This window comes from Carassius auratus, chromosome 4 (assembly GCF_003368295.1).
Source record: "Carassius auratus strain Wakin chromosome 4, ASM336829v1, whole genome shotgun sequence".
NCBI lineage: Eukaryota > Metazoa > Chordata > Actinopteri > Cypriniformes > Cyprinidae > Carassius > Carassius auratus.
The window spans coordinates 1,141,986-1,168,163 of record NC_039246.1 but is presented as its reverse complement, the minus strand read 5'-3'; the positions used below and the strand labels follow the sequence as shown (position 1 = coordinate 1,168,163).

The 26,178-nt window shown below is 36.7% G+C and overlaps 3 protein-coding genes across 3 annotated transcripts; 1 reads left to right on the top strand and 2 right to left on the bottom strand.

Annotated features, from left to right (window-relative positions):
- Positions 1-1,699: 1,699 nt before the first annotated feature.
- On the bottom strand, positions 1,700-8,056 carry LOC113066800 (gastrula zinc finger protein XlCGF8.2DB). The gene is made up of 3 exons (XM_026238841.1): positions 7,994-8,056; positions 7,433-7,545; positions 1,700-3,398 (listed from the first exon to the last, which is right to left on the bottom strand). Exons 2-3 carry the CDS (start codon positions 7,509-7,511, stop codon positions 2,479-2,481), a joined length of 999 nt encoding a protein of 332 aa, XP_026094626.1. The 5' UTR covers positions 7,512-7,545; positions 7,994-8,056; the 3' UTR covers positions 1,700-2,478.
- A 5,091-nt stretch (positions 8,057-13,147) lies between these two features.
- Positions 13,148-17,201, bottom strand: LOC113067146 (gastrula zinc finger protein XlCGF49.1-like). The gene is made up of 2 exons (XM_026239423.1): positions 17,102-17,201; positions 13,148-14,038 (listed from the first exon to the last, which is right to left on the bottom strand). Exons 1-2 carry the CDS (start codon positions 17,109-17,111, stop codon positions 13,317-13,319), a joined length of 732 nt encoding a protein of 243 aa, XP_026095208.1. The 5' UTR covers positions 17,112-17,201; the 3' UTR covers positions 13,148-13,316.
- Positions 17,202-18,232: 1,031 nt separating this feature from the next.
- Positions 18,233-25,124, top strand: LOC113066658 (gastrula zinc finger protein XlCGF8.2DB-like). The gene is made up of 2 exons (XM_026238599.1): positions 18,233-18,407; positions 22,136-25,124. Exons 1-2 carry the CDS (start codon positions 18,233-18,235, stop codon positions 23,098-23,100), a joined length of 1,140 nt encoding a protein of 379 aa, XP_026094384.1. The 3' UTR covers positions 23,101-25,124.
- The last annotated feature ends 1,054 nt before the right edge of the window (positions 25,125-26,178 follow it).

Sequence of the window (26,178 nt, the reverse complement as noted above, 5' to 3'; positions counted from 1 at the left end):
GAGACTGATACAAAGTTTTCATCCAGACCATAATTTTGGTTGAGATTGAAATAAGTGAGTTTACCTGTACACTTCAGGCACCTTTGTGTCCCATAGTGCTGTAGGGTCTGTACCCAGGTTTCCATTCAAAGTTGAGAATACAAAATTATCACTTTTCAAACTGGGACTATAAGTCACTAAATAAAAGTAGGAGAATATAATAATCTTCATAAACAGGTGCTGGTCATATAATTAGAATATCATCAAACAGTTGATTTAACGAATTCCATTCAAAAAGTGAAACTGGTATATTATATATATTCATTACACACAGACTGATATATTTCAAATTTTTATTTCTTTTAATTTTGATGTTTTTGATGAACATCCCAAATTCAGTATCTCAGACAATTAGAATATTGTGAAAAAGTTCGATATTGAAGACACCTGGTGCCATACGCTAATCAGATAATTAACTCAAAACACCTGCAAAGCCTTTAAATGGTCTCTCAGTCTAGTTCTGTAGGCTACACAATCATGGGGAAGACTGCTGACTTGACAGTTGTCCAAAAGACAACCATTTACACCTTGCACAAGGAGAGCAAGACACAAAAGGTCATTGCAAAAGAGGCTGGCTGAGCACGGAGTCCAATAACATTAATAGAGAGGTGAAGGGAAGGAAAAGATGTGGTAGAAAAAAAATTGTACAAGCAATAGGGATAACCGCACCCTCTAAAGGACTGTGAAACAAAAACCATTAAAAAATGTGGGGGAGATTCACAAAGAGTTGACTGCAGCTGAAGTCAGTGCTTCAAGAACCACTACACACAGACGTATGCAAGACATGGGTTTCAGCTTCTTGTGTCAAGACACTCTTGAACAACAGATAGCGTCAGAAGCGTCTTGCTTCAAAAAGGACTGGACTGCTGCTGAATGGACCACAGTTATGTTCTCCGATTAAAGTAAATTTAGCATTTCCTTTGGAAATCAGGGTCCCAGAGTCTGGAGGAAGAGAGGAGAGGCACACAATCCACGTTGCTTGAGGTCCAGTGTAAAGCTTCCACAGTCAGTGATGGTTTGGGGTGCCATGTCATCATCTGTTGGTCCACTGTGTTTTCTGAGGTCAGAGGTCAACACATCCGTATACCAGGAGGTTTTAGAGCACTTCATGCTTCCTGCTGCTGACCAACTTTATTTAGATGCAGATTTCATTTTCCAACAGGACTTGGCACCTGCACACAGTGCCAAAACTACCAGTACCTGGTTTAAGGACCATGGTATCCCTGTTCTTAATTGGCCAGCAAACTCACCTGACCTTAACCCCATAGAAAATCTATGAGGTATTGTGAAGAGGAAGATGTGATATGCCAGACCCAACAATGCAGAAGAGCTGAAGGCCACTATTAGAGCAACCTGGGCTCTCATAACACCTGAGCAGTGCCACAGACTGATCGACTCCATCCCACGCCACATTGCAGCCGTAATTCAGGCAAAAGGAGCCCAAACTAAGTATTGAGTGCTGTACATGCTCATACTTTTCATCTTCATACTTTTCAGTTAGCCAAGTTTTCTAAAAATCCTTTCTTTGTATTGGTCTTAAGTTATATTCTAATTTTCTGAGAAATTGAATTTGGGATTTTCCTTATTTGTCAGTTAGAATCATCAAAATTAAAAGAAATAAACATTTGAAATATATCAGTCTGTGTGTAATGAATGAATATTATATACAAGTTTCACTTTTTGAATGGAATTAGTGAAATAAATAAACTTTTTAATGACATTCTAATTATATGACCAGTACCTGTATAATAAGTGACTTGCACCTCAGAGCGAGCAGATGAATGCACTAATTGGTATCGGATGTGGATGCTACTGTTTGGGAATGCAATCGTGTAAGACATTTCTGGGAGGCAATTACACTTATTTTTTTTTTATGAATTGAGTTTAATAACGAATTCACTTTAAAATTAACATCACCTGAGCTAATCATAATCTCACTTATGACATTCACTTTTGACAGTGGTGAATGTATATAATCCAGCAAAAAAGTTTCAAAGATGAATTTCATATTCACAAAGTTGTGTCTGGTAACAAACCCAATTTTTCAGAACAACTGGACAAAGTAGATGGTCAGGTGTGTTCACAGCCGTTCATAAGTATAAGACAAAAAATAAATAAGTAATTAAATAATTAAATAGTTAAATAAATAAAATGTCATTCATAAAGAGGTGAAAAGTGCAATTGGTCATAAAGGTGGACAATTAGATTTAGGACAGCTGCAGTGTGAACGCAGCGATAATTTCACACATACATATTTTCAGGTGCTATTTTAAACTGCTGAGACATTTAAAACAATTTCCACATGAAGAACAGAAATATTGTCCACATCTGTGTGACTTTTTTCAGGGCTATCTGCAAGTGCGATGGCAAAAAGAAATGTTTTCTTACACAGATTATAATTAAACTGCCTTCCTCTAGAGCGATCGTGCTTTTGATCTTTCAGACTACTTTTGTAAGCCTCTTTCTACTTGCAGAGGACTGTTGGTTCTTTCCAGAATGTTTTTGGAAATGACGTTTCAGGTCTCGTTGATATGTGAAGCTCCTCTTACATTGAAGACAGGAAAATGGTTTCTCTCCAGTGTGAAGCCTCGTGTGAATCTGAAGTGTAACTTTCTGACTGAAACACTTTCCACAGTGACTGCAGGCAAATGGTTTCTCTCCAGTGTGGATTCTCATATGGACCTTAAATTGACCTTTCAGTCTGAAACTCTTTCCACAGTCGAAGCACGTGAAAGACTCTCGAGAATGATCTTTTTCATGCCAACTAAGGCGTCTCTTGTCTGGGAATATCTGTCCACACTGCTGACAATTATACTCCTTTGAGTGAATCCTCATGTGGTAAGTAAGGTTTGTTTCACGTGAAAAACATTTTCCACACTGAGCACACACAAAAGGCTTCTCTCCTGTGTGAGTTTTCATGTGACCCGTAAGATTTCCTTTTTGTGTGAAGCTCTTGCCGCACAGTTCACAAATGAAGGGTTTCTCTCCAGTGTGACTCCTCATGTGGGCATTAAGAGTTGATTTAATTGAGAAGCTCTTTCCACACATTCTGCAGGTATACGGACTCTCTCCAGTGTGACCTTTCATGTGTGAATTAAGAGATGATTTATGTCTGAAACACTTTCCACAGTGATCACATGGAAACTTCTCTCCAGTGTGAACGACCATGTGACTCTTAAGAGATGGTTTGCATGAGAAGCTCTTCCCACACAGTGCGCAGGCAAAAGGCTTCTCTCCAGTGTGTGAAGAGGTTTCAGTCTGTATGGATTTTCCCATGGTCATGAAGTCAAGTCTTTCATATTCATCTTTCTCTTCTATCTTTGTAAGTTCTTGCTTCTCTTCCTTTAGTGCCATCAGGTCTAAAGCAAAAAAAAAAAAAAATAATAAACACACACACACACACAAAACAAATACAAGTAAGTGCCAGTTTAATGACTTAAAGCAACAGACTTGAAAACCAAGATAAAAAAAATATTACAAAATTTTCCCAAAAAACTGGGATATTATAGACCAGTTTCTGTTTTAACACACCCGATTCAGATCACCAGCTCATTAGGTGAATGCTCCATGAACTCAAAGTGTATCAGATCAGAGAGAGACATACCAATCCTGAATCTGCCAATCATGTTTGATTTTTTTAAAGTCTTTTTTTATTTTTATTCTTTTTTTTTTTACATTCATCATTTACAAAAAAATATATAACCATTTGGGGTATAAGGGTGTTTTGGGGGCCTGGAGAAATTTTGACATGCCTGACATTTCTGGTTAAAGTCTGAAAACACTGTATTCCAAAACAATCCAAGGTTTTTATTTAGCACAGTGGTTAAATTAACAAATTACCAGATGCCACCTGATTCAAATATTCCACCGATGTTAAATAGTAATGACTTTATGAATTTCTTCACCGAAAAAAATAGATAACATTAGAAATACAATAACGAATGTAGATTCTATAGCATCTAACACTTCAGTTTCATCCATCGCAACCAAAGATAAAATGTAGTGCTTTACAACTATAGGAAAGGAAGAGCTAAATAAACTTATCACTGTATCTAAACCAACAACATGTTTATTAGATCCTGTACCCACTAAATTACTGAAAGAGCTGAAGAACCGCTTCTCAATATCATTAACTCGTCGTTATCTTTAGGTCACGTCCCAAAACCATTCAAGCTGGCGGTTATCAAGCCTCTTATTAAGAAACCAAAACTAGATCCTAGTGAACTGGCAAATTATAGGCCTATTTCAAATCTTCCATTTACGTCTAAAATTTTAGAAAAAGTTGTGTCTGCTCAATTGAGCACCTTCCTGCATAAAAATGATCTGTATGAAGAATTTCAGTCAGGTTTCAGATCAAGGCTGCATCTCATTTCTAGTCTTACTTGATCTCAGTGCTGCGTTCGACACCATAGATCATGACATACTCATAGATCGGTTACAAAACTATACAGGTATTCAAGGGCAGGCTCTAAGATGGTTTAGATCCTATCTGTCTGATCGCTACCATTTTGTTTACTTAAATGGGGAGTCATCTCATTTATCATCAGTAAAATATGGAGTGCCACAAGGATCCGTCCTAGGTCCCCTTCTATTTTCAATATACATGTTGCCCCTTGGTAATATTATTAGAAAACACGGAATTAGCTTCCACTGTTATGCTGATGATACTCAGCTATATATCTCAACAAGACCAGATGAAACTTCTCAATTATTTAAGCTAACAGAGTGTGTTAAAATGTAAAAGATTGGATGACCAATAACTTTCTCCAATTAAATTTGGATAAGACAGAGACATTAATTATTGGACCAAAAAACACTGCACAGAATCTTGTAGATTATAATCTGCAACTAGACTTATGTACTGTTACTTCCTCTACAGTCAAAAATCTGGGTGTTATATTAGACAGCAACTTGTCTTTTGAAAATCATATTTCCCATGTTACAAAAACTGCATTCTTCCATCTTAGACAACATGTTTCGTAGCTTGGCAATGTTTCTGTTTCTGATGCAGAAAAGCTAGTTCATGCATTCATGACCTCTAAACTGGACTATTGTAATGCACTTCTAGGTGGTTGTCCTGCTTCTTCAATAAACAAGCTACTGGTAGTCCAAAATGCAGCGGCTACAAGGTCAAGAAAATATGATCATATTAATCCAATTTTACAGTCTCTGCACTGGCTACCTATTAAGTTCTGTATCAGTTACAAATTATCATTACTTACCTATAAGGCCCTAAATGGTTTAGCTCCTGCGTACCTAACTAGCCTTCTACCACGCTACAATCCATCAAGCTCCCTAAGGTCACAAAACGCTGGACTTTTGTTAAGGGTACTTACCTTGCTTGATCTGTACACTGCTTTTGACACTGTTAACCACCAGATCCTCCTGTCAACCCTACTGATAAAGGGCATCTCAGGAACCACACTTCAGTGGTGAGTCTTACCTATCAGATAGGTCCTTCAAAGTATCTTGGAGAGGTGAGGTGTCCAAGTGGCAACATCTAACTACCGGGGTGCCTCAGGGCTCAGTTCTTGGACCAATTCTCTTCTCGGTCTACATGGCATCATTAGGTTCTGTCATTCAAAAACATGGTTTGTCATACCACCGCTATGCTGATGACACTCAACTCTACTTCTCATTCCATCCTGATGATCCGACGACAGCTGCTCACATCTCAACTTGTCTAACAGACATTTCTTCCTGGATGAAGGACCATCACCTTCAACTCAACCTTGCCAAGACAGAACTGCTTGTGGTTACATCAACCCATCATTTCATCACAATTTCACCATCAAGTTAGGCACATCAACCATAACTCCTTCAAAAACAGCTAGAAACCTTTAAGTTATGATTGATGATCAGCAAACTTTTTCTCAGACCACATTGCTAAAACTGTCCGATCCTGCAGATTTGCTTTATTCAACATCAAGAAGATCAAGCCCTTTCTTTTGAGAACATGCTGCACAACTCCTTGTTCAAGCTCTTGTTCTGTCCAGGCTGGACTATTGCAATGCCCTCTTCTTCCAGCCAATTCTATCAAACCTTTACAATTAATTCAATACCCGGCAGCAAGATTAATTTTTAATGAGCCAAAAAGAATACACGTCACACCTCTGTTTATCAATTTGCACTGGCTTCCAATAGCTGCTCGCATAAAATTCAAGGCATTGATGTTAGCCTACAAAAATACCACTGGCTCTGCACCCATTTACCTAAATTCATTACTTCAGACTTATGTGCCTCTAGAAGCTTGTGTTCTGCAAGTGAACGTCGCTTGATTGTGCCATCCCAAAGAAGCACAAAGTCACTTTTACGGACTTTTAAATTAAATGTTCCCTCCTGGTGGAATAACCTTCCCAACTCGATCCGAGCAGCTGACTCCTTAGCCATCTTCAAGAATCAGCTTAAAACACATCTCTTCCATCTTTATTTGACCCTCTAACTTTAACACTCACTATTCTAAATCTATTCTTAAATGAAAAAAAAATCTAACTAGCTTTCTAATCTTTTGTATTATATCTGTTGTCTTTTCATTCATTATACAATTTTTAAAAGCAAAAAAAGACCTCTAACACTAGCTTGCTCTATTCTTTTTGTTTTCTGTTTTTGTTTTATGCTTTTAATTTATTAGCCTATGTTATTCAATACCCCTTGCTATGTGTACTGCATTTAAGTTAACTGAGACTTGTTATAGCACTTATATATAATTGCTCTTTTGTTGATTTTGATTGCTTCCATTGTCCTCATTTGTAAGTCTCTTTGGATAAAAGCGTCTGCTAAATGACTAAATGTAAATATATACTGCCCTTTAACAACTCAATAACTTTTCAAGAACCTTCTCAAAAATATGGCTGTTTTCAAGGGTTTTCTGGGACTTAAATTTCAAAATAAATTCAAGTACATCAAGCATTTTAAGCACCTTCTACATGCATTAAATATTAATAAAAATAATTTTTACTTGAAATAATCTAGAAAATTGGAGAAACATTTTAAATAATAGTGAACACATAGATGACGTAAATGCAAGATCAATTCAATATGTCTTAGTTTTCAAGTGGATGAATATTATGGTGTAGCGCTTCCCAGACAAGCCCCGATTAAACTGTTGCAAAATTATCTATTTCTGAATTGAAAACCATTATTGTAACACAAAATATTTGTTTAGTAATTGCATAGCGTTTTTCCTAATAATAACAAATGTCCAACTTGAAAGTAGGATCTTCTCAGGTCTACTAGAAGGCAGCTTTAGTATTTGTCTAGTCATGTGATCTCAATGAAACCTCTTTAAGAAGACAATCATACGATATTCTTCAAAAATATCATTCCTTTCTGTAGAGCTGGACATTTCAGTATAGGTCAAATGACAGTTCAGCTTTGAGAAAAGAAAACCAACGTGTTTGTTCCTCAGTATCTTCATCTTTGAATGTTTCTTCAATCTTCATGTCTTCTCTCTCCTTTTTAATAAACTCCATCTTTATAACAGTGTATCAAGTGGACTTAAATTGCCTGGAATAAAGAGAAAAAACAGCAGGTCAAAACTAGAGCTGCATTTTAGTAAAGAAACGTGTACAGAAAATAATTAAGGACTTCATGATTTAGATTTGGTCCTGAATTTGCATTTAACAGATTTCAGTATCATAAACACATTCACAGTTGCTTTATCATCATGATTGTGTTTGTTGTTCTCGTTGTTTTGAGCAGCAGCTTCAGTGAGCGGTAATTCGAGAGCTTTGAATCACTGAATCATGTATCAATCTTGATTTCTCTCTTCACGATAAACCGATGAATAATAAAGGAAGCGAAGTGAGACGCAGCTTTTACTCTCATTGTTACCTAAAGTATTACAATACTAAATTCATCAACATTATGTCACTTTACACCTCTTGTAAAAACTACAAAACTGCTTGAACATTTTATGTCGACGTAAACACTTGAAATGCTTAAAAACACAAACCTTTCTTCAACCGAGTGATAACAGATGCTGGAGCGCGTCGCAGCCTTATGACGTCAGATCACCGCGCCAAAATTAAAGTCCCGTTAAGACTCACAGAAAATACGTATGCAGCACATTAATAAAAAAATAAAATAATAAAAATTATATATATATTATATATATATATTATTGTAATGTTATATATATATATATATATATATATATATATATATATATATTGTAATGTTGATTCTGGGAAAATTTTTCATTCATAAATGCAAATGTATGAAGATGAAACCTTATTTTTCTGTATTCAAAAGAGACTTTATTTGTAATTACTTTACATCATTGGAATGTATGAAAATGAAAAAGATCCAGAAATTTGCAGGAATAATAAGAGACTTTGGTTTCTTAGAAGACGAATGAAGAGACCCCCTTCTAAATTTATTTTATTTATTTATATGTATTTTCTTTTACTTTTATTTTTATTATTTATTCAACTGATAAGTGCCTTGCTTGATACCCATTTAACTAATTCTGCTAATGCCATTGTAGATGTGTATTTTGTTTTGTTTTCTTGTTGTAAAAAAAAAAAAAAAAAAAGAAAAATCCAGTTTTTCTTCTATTTGTTGCATTACCGCTACCGCTGGACTGTAGGGTATAACAATGGTCACATTTACTCTATAACATTAAATAGTTTTTAAAAGCCCTGTATTCTTTAAAAAAAAAGAAAGAAAAAAAAAAGATGAAAAATCTTGCCAGTACTTCTTTGTATAATATTTCTATATTCAAACATAATTGCATTGGCCTTTACTTGAGCAATAACAATTCTGTTCTTGATGAAATACATAATTAAACGCATGCTGTCCAGTGATTACTTGAAAATAGTTGAGAAATCACGAAGGAATGTGAGATTCTGTCTGTAAGTCAGTGCTTTAATGTTTAGGTGTAGAAAGCTTTAAAGTCAACCATATATCAAAATACAGATAGAAATATGTTTAAAATAGTTCATAGCAGAATTCAAAGTTTGTTTTATTCTAAAATTAGGAATAAAATATCGGGATAAAATGTATAACAATGATGATCTTTCAAGAATCAATAGAAGATAAAAATATATCATAAATAATCCATTCGATACCAAAAATAGAGTATTTGACTGATTTTTAAGGAAATCAATTTGTAGGGCTTTTACAGAGACAGCTGTTGAACTCCACAGAAAGCTCTGCAGGTTTCCTTAAATTAACACAAACTAAAAATGTAATGTGTAACGATATTAAAACTCCATATACATTGGGAAGAAGGAGGCGGGAACCGGCGCAGAATCAAAACACTTTAATAATTCAAAAATAAATACAAAACGGCGCACCAGCCCCTCACGGACGACTGGTGCGCATAAATAAAAAGCAAACACATAAAATAATGTCCCAGGCCTGGTCCTCTCTCGTCCTTCACGGTCGTCGCTCCTGTTTTATATCCTTCCATCTCCTACGTGGGACTCGATACTGGCGGTGGGGCTCAGGTGCAGCTCATCTTCAATCACTACACCTGGCCTCACTCCTCGTTCCCACGCCTCTCGGCCCCACCCCACTCGCCACATAATGTTAATTTATTTTCCACGGCATCTGGAGCTGTAGATCCACGAGAAGAAGATTGAACAGGTGAAGAGAGAAGACAGTAGCAGTGAGAGATGAGGAAGATGAAGAACAGCTTCATGTTATTTAATCTGACAGCATCTTACAAACACAATGGATTCAAACCAATCAGATTCTGTGTCTCACAAACATCAGATCAATACAGCTACTTACTCACATCCCATGTAGTGTCCATGTAGTTCCAATCTATGTGATGCACATCAATGCTATTTAAAAAAATGCAAATAATTTTTTTAAAGGTTTTTTAGTTAATACTGATGTAACAAACTGGTTTTATTCATCTATATTGCAAACCATTGTTAATATATTACTGTATTGAAATCAATCATTACATTGTCTACCATATATTTAAGGGTCATCTGCTGATGCTAAGGTGAAATCTCAATCTACAGATTCCTATCCATCTGATTCCCAAGCAATAGAAAGCACTCCAACTGAGGCACCTGCTGCAAATGTTTCAGTTCAGCAAGCTCCACCACTTATCAGGTGCATTCATAACTGATTTAGTAAACAGATCCAACCAAAATCTGACTTTAAATTTCTCAAAAGAGAAAATGGCAGATCATGCCACCACCACTACTTTTACAGGACCCTTGGTGAATAATGAGCAAATTAGGAGCTGGTTAAACTAGTCACCTAAAAGCAATGCACTCTTCTGCTTTTTTCTACAGTCTGCTCTCGCAACTGTTTTATTTTTTTATGCATTTATAATTAATTAATTTAACCTTTATTAATCAGGTCAATTAACAACAGGTTCTTATTTTCAATTACAGCCTGTAATTACATTAATGTAAGTTTATTGCATGGATCTCTATTTTTCATTGACGAATATTAAAATATGTTGTGATCAAAAATCAGGTGACACTGATACAATTTTGAGTTCCCTCTCGAGCTTTCACGAGACATCACAGAGATATTTCTCCGTTATGGGAACTCGTTCCCTTCCAACCTTTCCTAAAGTCCTTTGGGACCATTTACTGTTGGGGGCTGTTTTTGCCCCATTGACTTCCATTAGAACGACATTTTTTGATTGCAAAGCCATGACACCATATAATCATGCATTCTTGATTGTTTGTGGTTTTCCCTTTTGGGAAGAGGTAACATTTGTTATTTTTTTTACAGTTGATCACTAGGTGGGACCATTAACTCTTTAGATGGGCCTGTGCAAAAAAAAAGGCTTAGTTTCTGGCTTTTACGTAGAGTTATATGGAGTATTGGAATGGAATAATTTACAAATTTCATTTTATTTTCACAATAAAATATACATCAGACTTTCAAATGTTGAAAGTGAGACATTTTGAAATGTCATGCCAAATATTGGCTCATTTTGGATTTCATGAGAGCTACACATTCCAAAAAAGTTTAAAGGTATTCACGGCAAAGCATGGCGAAACACAGCGCACCTGTATTTGACAGTCTGTAAACTGTCTGAAGGCGCACAACTCGCCGACACTTTGCTGATAGCGTTGTTTCTCACACATGCAAAGAGAGAGAGCGAGAGTCTTACCATGCTGAGTCGATGCGCTACATGTAAACTATATTCTTTGTTGTCTTCTCCTTTCAAAATAATGGAGTTCATTTAGAATTATCCAACTTTTTTGTCAATAAGCATAAGATATGCCGGTGTTCTGTCGATTTGTCCTACGCTGTCAGATTTTCCTTCCTCCCACAAAAACAGGGGGTCGTACAATTCGGCAATGAAAAATGCTACTGTAAAGTTATGGTTTATTAACATCTACACCTACCCCAACTTTAAACCTACCCTTACAGTAATGCAGATACATTAAACATCATTGGTTAGCATGAGAAAAAGGACGCAATGTTGATGTGCGCATGCGCAGTAAACCCGGGTAGGAAAAATCTGACTGGTAGGATAAAATGTCAGGACACCGGTTTCTCCGGTAGTGGGCAGAGCTAATGCGCAAATAGCAATTTCATTGGCTTGTGCTAATCTTTTACCGTTCCTGTTTTGATTACAGCAAATCAGTAAAGGCACTGTGCTGGAAATATTACTATTATTTAGTAGAATGTATGTGATACTGCTACTACTGTTGAAAATATTAATAAAACTTTATTTTTTAAAGAAATAAATCACACAATATTTCTTCCATGTTTTAATTTTAATAGCAAGTTCCCTTTATTTACCAAAAAATAAAATGTTTAAATTTCATTAATTAAAAGACAAATAAAATTTGGGTGAAACTTGTTTACTATTTTTCATAATTGTATTACTAGCAAAACTTTAAACACAATTGTAAATTGGTATAAAGAATGTCATTGGTTTTATTTTTTGTGATAATAAGTGTTTTTTTTTTTTTTGCGTATTTTTGCGTTTGCTCCGGTACCGAATACTGAAATTTTGGTTATCGTGACAATACTAATTCAAACATCAGTGGTCGAGTAAGTGCATTTATTCAGCGATCATAATCGCAAACAATACAGTCGAGATCTCATGACAGAACACAGACCGGCTGAACCACGCTTTCATTAACTCACTAAACTCCAGCTTGTTAATGTTTTAAATGTTAAATGTTTTAATGTTAAATGTATACTTGTAACAGCGAAGCTTTGATTCGTGGATTTAATCTCTTGTTATCTGGCAACCTCTCATTAAAGCTCTCGTAGAAGAGGTGTGTAGAGCAGTCCACAGTTACAAGTTCCTATTTTTAACATTCGGCACGTTCTTTTGGGAAAGTGTACTTGAATCTGAAACATTCTATATTTTAAAATTTTACATTGTCGTCAAAATGATTCCGATATTATCGCTAATATTCAATAGATCAACCAGCCCTATTCTAAAATGTACATTTTGTATATGTACTATTGTATGTACACTTCTTGTATTTTAGATTACATTACATAATATTCCATTCATACATTTTATAGTAGAATAACAACAATAAATTTGTAATAAACTATTATAAATGTTTTCATGTTGCTAATCTTATTTTTGTCTACCCCATTATTTGTAACGTATACTGAATGTATTGAGCCTCTTTGAGAAGAATGAAGCCTCTTTTTTAGTTCTTTTGTCACATATGCATATAGTAAATGTTGGCTTCTTCTTAATAGCTTGTTTTGCCGTCAGGAATTCGGAGACTCCAAAACGCCACTAGAAGCCTCCCTTTGCTTAAAAACAACAACTTTTCAAAGGTAAAAGTTATAAAAATTGTATTTCCCTGTCATGTAGTAGAATCAAATTAATCTTGGAATAGCTGAAGCATGCAGGGCTTGAGTAATACACTCTCAAATACAGGTTTCAAAGAAGAAAAAGGAACAAATACAACAGTATTACATTTCTCATTTTTTATTTTCTAAAAAGGTTTCCTTTAAAATACAACCAATATTGTCCATTTAATTTTCTGTATGTGGGTAAATGTGTATGTGGGGTCCAATACTGTTACATGCATGTTGAGCTATTTACACTGTTAAAGAGTATAATTATCAAAAAAGTTATTTGGCTCTTCATGTGGTTGTCAGTTTTCCAGAAAAAAATGTCCCAGTTAAGCTGATACCCATGTTAAGTTGTAACTTCTACGTGGTAAGTGGAAGACTGCTGCCAATATTCTGAATACATCTGCATTATTTTTTCACGTTCGTCTTTGAGTGTGATTAGCCTCATTTTTCCACAGTGAATCTGCAGGTTATTTCTGAATCCTCTGTATCTTGTAACCCTCTTACTACACTGAAGATCACAGGAATTCCTTTCGAGAATGAGTTCGTAAATGATCTTTCAGTTCTCTTCGATAGAAGAAACCCTCCTCACACCAAAGACATTTGAAAGGTTTCTCTCCAGTGTGGAGTCTCATGTGTACTCTCATGTTTTGTTTTTTATTAAAACTCTTTCCACAATGTTGGCAGGTGAAAGGCTTTTCTCCGGTGTGAATTTTCAAGTGGTCGTTAAGGGTGTCTTTACAAGAATAACTCTTTCCACACTGAGTGCAAGAGAAGGGCTTCTCTCCAGTGTGGGTTCTCATGTGGGCTTTAATGTTTGGTTTTTGAGCAAATCTCTTTCCGCACTGAGGGCAGGCGAAAGGCTTATCTCCGGTGTGAACTCTCAAGTGGTCCTTGAGGCGTCCTTCTGTTGAGCAACTCTGGCCACAAAGATGACATATGAAAGACTTTGTTCCCATGTGAATTCGGACATGATCCTTCAGCTGTTGCCTGTCTGGGAAACTCTCTTTGCACTCTTGACATATGTTCTTTTGAGAGTGAACTCTCATATGCTGATAAATCTTTACTTTAGTTCCAAAACTCTTTCCACACTGGCCACAAATGTAAGGACACGGCTGAGCTCTGTTTCCTGAGGAAGTGGTTTCAGTGGATTGTTCTGCATCCATGAAATCAAGTTTCTTACACCGATCTTTCTCGGCTTCATTGATTTCTTGACTCTCCTCTTTCAGTCTGATCATGCCTAAAGTGAAAAGATACTAATTAACTAAGCTTACTGGTACAACGCAACAGACATTAAACCAATCTGAAAGAATAAAAGCATCAGACCCAGCAACATTTTTGATAGAAACGGCAGTGCACCTTATAATCCGGAGCACCTTATATATGGATCAAGGCGCTCTGTCAAAATATTGACATTCCCTTTAGCACAGCTCCATCTAGGGATGGGTATTGTTAAGGTTTTAACGGTATTACTACTCTTACCGATACTGCTTAACAGTCTGGTACTTAAACGGTATTCTCTTATTCTGAAAAGTTTAGATGTTTTTAACTCGATGTGGTGCGGACGCGCCTGGAAAAAACAAGCTCGTCGCACCGCGTGCGCGTCGCTTCCATTATGAACGCGCATACCTCGCGCCTACATTTGAAATAACGAACTTGAGTGCGCAAAAGACGTGATTTGACACGCCCCTGCGTGTGTGTGCACCGCGCTCATTCTTGTTGTGTGTGTGAGTGTGTGTGTGACTGACAGCCTCCGCGGCGCGCATGAGATCTCGCAGATCTCACAGACAAACGTCTTAATATGATCGCACATTAGAAATGTTTGGTGAGAAAATGTGCACGATAATATTATTAAGCAAAAATACATAGTACATTAAGTTTTTCCCTCCAGTACTGAAAGCAGAACCAGACCGTCAGATCTTACTAATACTACGGTCTTTCATAATTAGCCCCGGGGCCATTTTAATACCGGGTTTCGGTACCCATCCATAGCTCCATCTAGTGGATGCATAACGGAAACCCAGTCAAACATTTGACTGCAGTATCTTCTATTCTATGCACTTTATAATCCGGTGCGCCCTATATATGAAACCAGTTCTAAAATAGGCCGTTCATTGAAGGTGCGCCTTATAATCCGGTGCGCCTTTTAGTGAGGAAGATATGGTACAATTAAGTTAAGTTGAGTTCTGTTCAGCTGAATCCAATTGGTCTGATTTGGCTTTGTTTGTTGGTTTTCTACGCAGGAGTAAAAGCTAAAAATTTTATAAAATCCTGAGCCTGAACTTTTTCCGGGGTCAGGGAGAAGCAGCATATGCAAAGAATGCAATGACTGCGGCAACTTTAAGATTTGAAAGAATACTATGGCAAAGTTATTGCTTTCTTTATTCAAACTGATTTTCTTTTTTATGAATTGACCTGAAGAATGAAAGCTGTATCATACACTTGAAAAATTATGAGCTATATCACCGCTTATCAACACCAGGGGTGTGACAATACACTTAGCTCACCAGATGAGACAAAGTAGAATAAGACAATATTTTAATACTATTTGTAAGAAATTTTCAATGACAAAATACTTGTCTTTTAATTACAAAAAGTAAAAACTGTTGCTTTTAGAAATATTTGAACTTATCCAGGGCTGTAACTAATGATTATTTTGGTAATCAAGTGACGTGACATACAGCCAAGTATGGTGACCCATACTCGGAATTCGTGCTCTGCATTTAACCCATCCGAAGTGCACACACACAGAGTATTGTTCACTTTTTGGGGGGTTTTCCCCCAGTACCTGGTACTTTTTTCTTTTGTACCACCTTGGCTGAGGTTCCAAGTGAACCGTAGCATTACAGAAACGTGATGTGTATACTCTGCTGATCACTGATTGGCCGAAAAGAATAGTCACAACCTGCATCACTGAACACAAACTAGAGATGTCAATTTTCGATCATTTCCGTGATCGATTGTTGTTTAAATTAACAATCAATTAATTGATTAAATGCATCTATTGCAGCAGCGCAGTCAATGGTATGACAGGATGTGTAAAATGCCACTCCAAGAACAACGACAGAAGAAAAAAATAGTTTCACACCTGAATTAGTGTGTTTAGTTTGAATAAAATGCTAGAAGCAGATTTACAAAATGAATAAATTTGATTATGATCATTTGATAAAATGAAGAGAGCACAGCCATATGTTTGACGTAATTTTACTGACCGCTGATTGCGACTCTTGAAAACATAATTACAATGTTTTCAACTGACATTATGGCATTTACAATAAAATTATCCCAAACGTAACCGTGGCGCGTGTAGCTGTGCTGCACAGTCAGAGAACAGTTTCAATCGGCGCTGCTGCAAAACACACTGTTGCTCACATTAAACATTTTTACCTGAGTATTTTGACCAGTACTTGGTTTGATCCTGCTGGATCCAGTTCCGAAAAAAATTTGATTCAGAAAAAAAAAAAGTCTCATGTGGCACAAATCCAAATGTTTCCGTATTTGCAAAGATTTTACGGTTAAACTATTATTTAAAATGTAATCTGCTAGGCTTGTACTATACACGCATTCACATATAGACGAAAATATCATCCTCTTCACATGTGCAAACACATATTTGGAATAACAAGATTGGATCTGTGCACTAAGGTCCATTTAAACTGACCAGTGTTACCTTTTATATGTTTGGATGACTATTTTATTTTGATAATGAACAGACTGTGATGTAAGTTTAAATTGCTAGAATATGTGTGTGTGTTGGGGTTGTGCGTGAGGCACCAGCGCGATCAATCTGCTGAGACATTTAAAAAAACGAATCCTATCTCAGCCTTACCATAACTTTAAGGGTAGGGTATAGGATATAGCAGATATGCTTACCCCAGCATAAAAAAGTATTACATCAATGGAAAGTCTTCATAATGATAGGTGTGTGTTAACCAGGGAGAGAGCATGTATGCTTTGGTTTCAGACATAATTTGTGAAGTAGTTTAACTCTTAATGTAAGGTGTTCACAAGCTGTACCATTGGAAAAGCAGCATTACTTACCCAATCTGCCCATTGGTGCATCATCACTAAAGTTTGCCATTTAGATACGTCTTTTTAAGTCTTGCTACTTAAATTCAAGTGCAATAAGCCACCAAAGAGAAATGTTTTCAGGCCTTGTGCAAACCATGGGATATAAACCACATAAAAAAAAATTAAAATAAGCCCTTGTGTGATTGGCTTTTTTCAGTTGTGTTAGGGTTATAAGTGCAGTATGTTAAATCTAAAAATCATGTGTATATACATGAAAGAGAATAGAAATAACCTGTTTCCATAGGATGTCACCACATACTGGGGTAAAAAATAAAAAAAAGGAAAAAGGTTAGACAAGGTACTGGACTCCAAACAAAAGCATGTTTCCTAAGTCTGGATGTTTTAATTAAAACTTTGTTTTATTAAAATACTTAAAATATTATACTATTGTATTGTAAAAATGGATTCAATGGAATAAAATGGTCTAACAATGATGATAATAATATGATTATTAACGGGACAGTATATGGCACACCAAAAAGTCTACTGTCCACATGAACCAACCTGCTAATTCGATCTTAATATCTTTTCTCTCCTCTTTAATAATCTCCATCTTTAACAGTGTCACATGGACCTAAGTCGCTTCAGCGGGAGTTTTTGTGTGAGTTTAGACACTCTGTCCTGTCTGAGATGGGACAGAAAGAGAAATAAATCACAACTCAATCTTTGTCTGCGTCTCAGTCAGCTCAGTGTTTTAGTAGCACACAAATATAGAAGCCAGACAGAGTTAGTGGACTTAGTCGTTTGATTTAAAATAAATAAACTAGCTCTTAAGTTAATAAAACGACAAACTACTTTGAAGGTTCATATTTGTTTGTATATTTACATTTAGTAGTTACTAAATGTCTACTACTCGTGTTGATCGTTCAAGTGCAGGAGAGAAGTGATGGGAGAAACGGATTTAAAAAGAAAAACTCAACTGAACTGAATCATTCTTAATTTATTCAATCTTTTGAATCGCTGTTTGAATCGGCGCACGCTGACAACAAACGACGGGAACATTGAACTAAAACATGTTTAAAGATCGCTTTTACAAACCAGACGCAAATGTTTTCGTGAAACGACTTAAGAAAAGGAAAATAAGGGATTCTTGACATATTTGTTCTGTACAACAGAGTATGTATCATTTCCATGTCTTAGTTTTATAATAGGACAAAATCATATACAGCTTTTATACGGAATGCTTCTCTGATGCCTTAAAGATGTGGGATGATTCTGTATTATTGGCAACCTGACACTGAATTAGGGAGCTGTGTAAGACATACCCAGAGATTTAGTTCAGTGCGTTTATTTTTCTTAATTAATCATCTGAATCCTAAACTCACAGGAAAAACTCCCGCTGCAGTGACACATGATTATAAAGATGGAGATTATTAAAGAAGAGAATGAAGACGTGAAGATTGAAGAAACATTCAGAGTCAAACATGAAGATACTGAGACACAAACAAAGATGGAGTTTATTAAAGAGGAGAGTGAAGACATGAAGATTGAAGAAACATTCAGAGTCGAACATGAAGAAGATACTGAGGAACAAACAGGTTAGTTATCATTCTCAAAGCTCACTCATTTGATCCTTATTAAAATGTCCAGCTCTACAGACACAGGCCGCGTTTCCACCAAAATTACCCAGAACATTTGTGCCAGGAACTTTTTTTACCAGGAACTTTTCCCCCCCAGACCTGTTGCTTTCTGCCTCCTTTCGTTTTCATTTAAACATAATAACAGCTGCAGAAATGTACTTATAGTTCAGGGATATGTGTAACATTATATATTACAATGAAACAAAGTATTATTTAGACTTGCCTTTTTTATTTTCATTTTAACATATAGATAAATTGAATACAGACCAATGAAAACCTGTTATTTAGATTCACCTCGCAGCTGAATTATATTTTAGGTTTAACCACTGCTTCTGCTTTTCGTCGGATAGATGATCACTGAGCTCTCGCTGATCTCGTGGAGCTCACCGTCTCTGAGATCGGCGAAACACATTTTTAAATAGGCGCTGTCTTTATAAATAAACCACCGATTTGAGTTTTAAACAACTACATTCTCGCTTTAAATACTTTTAAAATTAAATTAACAGTATATTAAAATAACAGTAATATTTTGAAAATGTTTATCCGAATTAATGGTGGTTGAACTCAACTAATGCTGCTTGAACTCAACCAATCAGGATGTTTAGCGCCCAAGTCCCGTCCCCGAAAGTTCCGGAACTTTGAAAAAGTACCACCTCGCCAGCAGGGACTTTCTGAGGGGCATTTTTTTACCCGGAACTTTATTTAGTTCCTGGTTCCTGCGGTGGAAACACACCGAGTCCCAGCCCAAAGTCCCTAGTTCCTGGGTAAAGTTGGGTGCTAAGCATCCTGATTGGTTGAGTTCACGCAGCATTGGTTGAGTTCAACCACCATTTACTCGGATCATTTTCAAAATATTACTTTTAATTTTAAAAGTATGTCAGGCGAGAATGTAGTTGTTTAAAACTCAAATCTGTGGTTTATTTATAAAGACAGTGTCAATTTAAAAATGTTTTTCGCCGATCTCGGAGACTATGTGCTCCACGCGATAAGTGGGAGAACTCTCTCACAACAGACACGGAAGAGAAGACAATGCTGAATAAAGTCATAGTTTTTGCTATTTTTGGACCAAAATGTATTTTCGATGCTTCAAAAATTCTAACTGACCCTCTGATATCACATGGACTACTTTGATGATGTTTTTCGTACCTTTCTGGACATGGACAGTATATACCATGTACCTTTATTAGACTGGGGAATTAGTAAACAATAAGCAACGTTTAAAAAAAAATTTTTTTTTAATAAAGTCAGATGGTGATGAATGATGAGTTTTAAGTTATTACTTTAAAAATGGTCAACTAATCATCATTCGGGAAAGGAAGATCATTCCACAAAATTTACCAAGATTTACTTTTCTGACTGATGTGACACAAACGATGTTAACCATTTATATATTCTCGAACACGTTTTAGATTCACAATTCATTTAAAAGCCTCTGGTGTGTAAAAATAGTAAATAATATTATCATGTCCAAATAATATTATCATGTCCTCTTGTTTTTTACCTTAAAAGTTATAGGAGCTTTAAATAGTTCATAAAGAAACTTCATTCTAATGCTCATTATATTAACGTTAGCCGCGTTATACTAATGATTAACTACTCTAATAACAGCATTCATTTCAATCCGACAATCACATTAAAATATTTTATAGTATTCATTAGAGGTGTTTCCCACATGCTTGCTATTTGTGGCGGCATAGATGCAAATATATTCTCTGCCAGCAGGAGTTGTTCGTAGAGCGGGAGAAAGAGAGAGGCTTCCCCAGTAATGGCTGTAATCAAATAAGTGCTGCGATCACAAACGCTGCTCAGACATTACAGGCAAGATGAAATGAAAATGACATCCATCATTTGTCAGACAATCAGATTCCTTCAGAAATACAGTGATATAAAAACACCTGTGCCATTATTTGACTGACTTGTGCAGTGCTCGTTTATTAAAAAAGGTCAAAGCCTTTAGGAAACTCTATTTGAGATGGTGAGTTTTGATTTTGTAGTGGGCCGCAAATAAATCAATGTATGGGAAACTGTAAGACAGGTGTGACATGGGAGTGTGACAGTTGTGCCGCTGTTGCTCCATTGTGTTTTTTAAAAACCAAAGTCACTGCAACTGTTTACCAAGAAATCTTGGAGCACTTAATGCTTCCTTCTGCTGACCAGCTTTTTGTAGATGCTGATTTCATTTTCCAGAAGGATTTGGCACCTGACCACACTGCCAAAAGCACCACAAGTTTGTTAAATGACCATGGTGTTGGTGTGCTTGACTGGCCAGCAAACTCACCTGACCTGAACCCCGGAGAGAATCTTATGGGGTATTGTCAAGAGGAAAATGAGAAACAAGAGACCAAACAATGCGGATGAGCTGAAGGCCACTGTCAAAGAAACCTGAGCTTCCAGACCGCCTCAGCAGTGCCACAAACTGATCACCTCCATGTCAGTGTTGTGGACTTTAAATAGTGTCCTCTGTTCTTGGTTCATGTCAAATGTCATTTGAACACAAGTTTCATAATTTGAGTTGAATTACTGAAATAAATGAACTTTTCCACAACATTCTAATTTGAGATACACCTGTAATCCCTAACCTTAACCTTAATCCCTAAAAGATGTAGCGAATAGTGCACTTCCAGAATAAAATGTTCTGATCATTTACTCCGCCCTATGTACTAGATGTTTGTGTCTTTCTTTCTTTAGTCGCAAAGAAATTAAGATTTTTGAAGAAAACGATTCAAGATTTTCTCCATATAGTCGACTTTAATTTATGAAAATAGTTGAATGTCCAAATTGCAGTTTCAATGCAGCTTCAAAGGGTTCTACAAAATCCCAGTTAAGGAATAAGGATTTTATCTAAAAAAAGATCTGTAATTTTCTAAAATAAATAAATAAAAACTTGATCACAAATGCTCATCTTGCGCTAGCTCAACTTTATGGATTACGTAATCACGTATGTGATTTAGGATTAGGTGATTTAGGACAATCAGGATTTTTTTCTTCTGGAAGATAACTAATTCTTTAAGCAGAAGGTTTAATTGCCAGCTTCATAGTTTTTCAGACATGTCTGAAAGTGAGAGAGAGTTAGCAACATTGGGAAGTGATTCTCAGATTACAAGTTATGCCTCTTCTTATAGTGGAGCAGCTAAGTGATATAATAAGCAAAACTTTATGTTGCTGTGGGCAGTTTCTTGTCAAATGACCCTTTGAGACAGCTCATGGTAATTTTCATGCTTGTATCACCAACTAAATGATTTCTTAAGCCTAGTTGCTCCACTAAGGTGGTGGCCATCTTGAAAAATGGCCGCCATATTGAAATTTCAAGTAGCTGTAGGTGGCTTATTGTCAAGTGACCCACAGAGACTGCTCATGCCAATTTTCATGCTTGTATCACCAAATAAACCACTATAACACTAAACTGCTCCACTAAGGTGTAGGCCATCTTGAAATTTCAATTGGCTCTGACAATTTTCTTGTCAAGTGACCCATGGAGACTGCTCATGCCAATTTTCACACCTGTATCATAAACTGAACGATTCTGCCAAACATAATCACTTAGACGCTCCACTATTAGAGGCGTAGTGGGTATAAGATCTAGTTTTATGCTGGTTTTGACACTTTACAAATCTGAATATTTTGACGTCTGTTGCTTGTTGCCATTGAATTGGTATTAATTTTAATTTGTATTTTTCTCCCCTTAGACCTGATGGTGCTGAAAGAGGAGAGTCAAGAACTCAATGAAATGGAAGATGAAGATCAACATAAGAATCAATGTGATTTTATAATTGGAGAAAAATCTTTTAGTTCACAGATTGAAAGCACAAGAAGTAGTAGTTATTTTACCTGCCAACATTGTGGAAAGTTTTTTAAACACAAACAAGGTGTTGAAAGACACATGAGAATTCACACAGGAGAAAAGCCTTATGTCTGCCAGCAGTGTGGAAAGCATTTCAATCGAGAAGTAAGTCTTAAAAGACACATTAGAATTCACAATGGAGAGAAGCCATACACATGCCAACATTGTGGAAAGGATTTCTCTCAACTTGGAAACCTTGCAGTCCACATCAGTGTCCACACTGGAGAGAAACCTTACAAATGCAAAGAGTGTGGAAAAGGTTTCAACCGGAAAGGTAACCTTCATTCCCACATGGCAGTTCACACTGGAGAGAGTCTGTTCACCTGCCAACAGTGTGGAATGAGTTTCACTCAGAAAGAAAGCTTCAACAGACACATGAGAATTCACACTGGAGAGAAGCCTTACATCTGTTCTCAATGTGGAAAGTGTTTTGATCAACATGAAAACCTTAAAGTCCATATGAAAATACATGGTGGAAAACCCTACAATTGCTCTGAGTGTGGAAAGAGTTTCCGTCAAAAACGATATTTTGAAGGTCACATGAGAATTCACTCTGGAGAGCAACCCTTCACATGCCCTCAGTGCGGAAAAGGTTTCAATTATAAAAAACATTTGAAAGACCACATAAGAATTCACACTGGAGAGAAGCCTTTCACCTGCCAACAATGTGGAAAAAGTTTCAACCGAAAGGATACCCTTGACAGGCACATAAGGGTTCACACTGGAGAGAAGCCATTTAAATGTGGTCACTGTGGAAAGAGTTTCAGACATAAACCAGTCCTAAAGTCCCACATGAGTTTTCACATATGAGAGAGCTGTTTTTATGTAATTAGTGTGGAATTGTGGAAAGAAAGAAACGTTTTGGGTATTGTGTAATAACATCAGACAGAAGTCATGTGTCATCACTGTGGAAAGACTTGCAGAAACAAGGCATATAGACATTTACATATAAATGTTAAATGAGAAAATGGAAAAAAGATAAGAGCTGCAGCTTTAATCTGATGCTGCACCAAATGAATACCAGTTAATGCATGTTAGAAGTGAGGATTGGCAAAGAACATTGTGCTTGGTACATTTTACATATTTAAACCAAACTTCCAACATAAGCTGTTTATCGATAGGTGGAGAAAGGGTGGTCTTTTGTGGATGTATTTCAATACATTTTACAACATGGATGTTTACACTACAAGAGAAATCAAATGAAATAACGTTTTGATTACTAGATTTTTTTTAATGAGATATTTTTAGGGTTCACTTGTTTCTCTTACTCACAGGTATAATGTTACACTTAACAAAATTATAGCAACTTTAGTTTTTACCTCAATTTTTCATGAGCTGAACTCAAAGATCTAAGACTGTTTCTATTCAAAAGAGCTATTTCCCTCAAGTATTGTTCACAATGAGATAAGATAATCCATTCACCTCACAGGTGTGGCATATCAAGATGCTGATTAGACAGCATGATTATTGCACAGATGTGCCTTAGGCTGGCCATGATAAAAGACCACTCTAAAATGTGCAGTTTTATCACACAGCACAATGGCAGAGATGTCGAAAATTTTTGAGGGAGCGTGTAATTGGCATGCTGACTGCAGAAATGTCTAATAGAGCTGTTGCCCATGAATTGAATGTTAATTTCTCTACCATAAGTCTTCTCCAAAGGCGTTTTAGAGAATTTGAGAAGAGAATTTGTCAGTATATCCAACTGGCCTCACAACCATGTAACCACACCAGCCCAGGACCTCCACATCCAGCATCTTCACCTTCAAAATAATCTGAGAACAGCCACCCGGACAGCTGCTGCAGCAATAGGTTTGCATAACCAAAGAATTTCGGCACAAACTGTCAGAAACCGTCTTTGAGTGGTGATGCCCCATGGTGGCGGTGGGGTTACGGTATGTGCAGGTGTATGTTATGGACAATGAACACTGATTTATTTTACGTAACGAGATCCTGAGGCCCATTGTGTCATTGATCCACGACCATCCCCTTTTATCATTGCAGCATGATAATGCACGGCCCCATGTTGCAAGGATCTGTATACAATTCCTGGAAGCTGAAAACATCCCAGTTCTTGCATGGCCAGCATGTTCACCAGACATGTCACCAATTGAGCCTAATACAGTGATAACTGCATATTTTACAGTGGCATTTTATTGTGGCCTGCCTAAGGCACACCTGTGCAATAATCATGCTGTCTAATCAGCATCTTGATGTGCCACACCTGTGAGGTGGATGGATTTTCTCGGCAAAGGAGAAGTGCTCACTAACACAGATTTACACAGATTTGTGAGCAATATTTGAGAGAAATAGACCTTTATGTACATAGATAAAGACTTAGATTTTTGAGTTCAGCTGGTGCAGAAAATGGTATACCACAGTTATAATTACCAAAGTGTAATTAGTCCTTTAGTTTCATGATTAATGATAAGTTTGACAGTGTAGGCCCTGGTATAGGATGTGCATCATATGTAGATGATTGTTCCATATAGAATAGGGTTCAGAACTGTAATTTATTATATGCAGGCAACCACTGTAACAGAAATGAGTCGAACCAGACAAATTAAAGAGTCTATCAGGGCTGTGTTTGAAACACGGAGCCGAATTCCTCAGGAAGTCATTCACACACTGTGCTTGTAAATTATTTTTCCAGTAAATGCGAGTGAAGTGCCTCAGGACTCAGTTCTCGGACCGACTCTCTTCTCTGTCTACATGGCATCATTGGGTTCTTTCATTCAAAAACATGGCTTTTCATTCCACTGCTATGCTGATGACACTCAATTCTACCTCTCATTTCAGTAGTTGCTCGCATCTTAGCATGTCTAATGCTGTGTTCACACCAAACGCGAATAGAGCGTCTGGAGCGAATGATTTCAATGTTAAGCCAATGCAAAGGCGAATGGGGCGTTAAGCGCGACGCGGAAGACGCGAATTTGCCTCATTCGCGCGAATAAAGCATTTTGCGCGAATGGTGCTTTTTGTACATTTAGCGTTTGGCGTGAATTCGCGTCTGCCGCCTGAGTTGAAAAATTTGAACTTTGGCGTCAATTCGCGCCGCTTTAACCAATCAGGAGCCTGCTAGGAGTCACTCATTCAACAGTATGTTCCTGCAGCCTCCGGTTGTGCAGGAATACCCTTCTCCACTCATTCAACAAGGAGGAACGACAGATGTTGTCAGTGAGCAGTCAACCGGAGCTATATGACAAAAGTTCATATTTCTATAGAGACAGGAATAAAAAGGACCTATGTATGTATATATATATATATATATAAACCATATTAATAGATACATTGAATAAAGGCCTATATATATATATAAACCATATTAATAGATACATTGAATAAAGGCCAAAGATAAGAAACGTTTCATTTTACCCCAAACAAATTATATTTTATCTTGAACCACTAAAGAGACATCAGAGCCAGCGGCAAATGTCAGAAGATCTAGCCGAGCTGAGGCTGCTCTCGGCTGATACATGATGACGGAGCTCCCGCTGATCGCATGGAGCTCATCTCCGAGATCGGCGAAACACATTTTTTAAATAGACGCTTTCAATATAAATAAACCGCATATTTGAGTTTAAAACAACTACATTCTTGCCTGAAATTGGTAACCAAAACACCTTCTTTTATGTTCCACAAACGAATGCAAGTTCAGGTTCAGTAAATGATGCTATAAATTATATATTTTTTTTATTATGGGTTACCTAATCTTTTGAAGTTTTTTCCCTCCTATCCCCCCCCCCCCCCCATTTTAATGAAAAGAGTATCTAAATAAGAAACTTAAAGTAATTCTCTTCATGAATCTTTAATTTGATTCGTTCAAATGGCCGATTCATTCAAGAAACTCAGTAAACGGCTCATTTTATGCATCAGCCTTTAAGTCAT

Excerpts from the sequence above, each read along its gene's own strand:
- LOC113066658 (XM_026238599.1), top strand. The coding sequence starts at position 18,233 with ATGGAGATTATTAAAGAAGAGAATGAAGACGTGAAGATTGAAGAAACA. Across the intron at positions 18,408-22,135 it reads AGATACTGAGGAACAAACAG|ACCTGATGGTGCTGAAAGAG; the intron begins GTTAGTTATCAT and ends TTCTCCCCTTAG.
- LOC113066800 (XM_026238841.1), bottom strand. The coding sequence starts at position 7,511 with ATGGAGTTTATTAAAAAGGAGAGAGAAGACATGAAGATTGAAGAAACA. Across the intron at positions 3,399-7,432 it reads AGATACTGAGGAACAAACAC|ACCTGATGGCACTAAAGGAA; the intron begins GTTGGTTTTCTT and ends TTTTTGCTTTAG.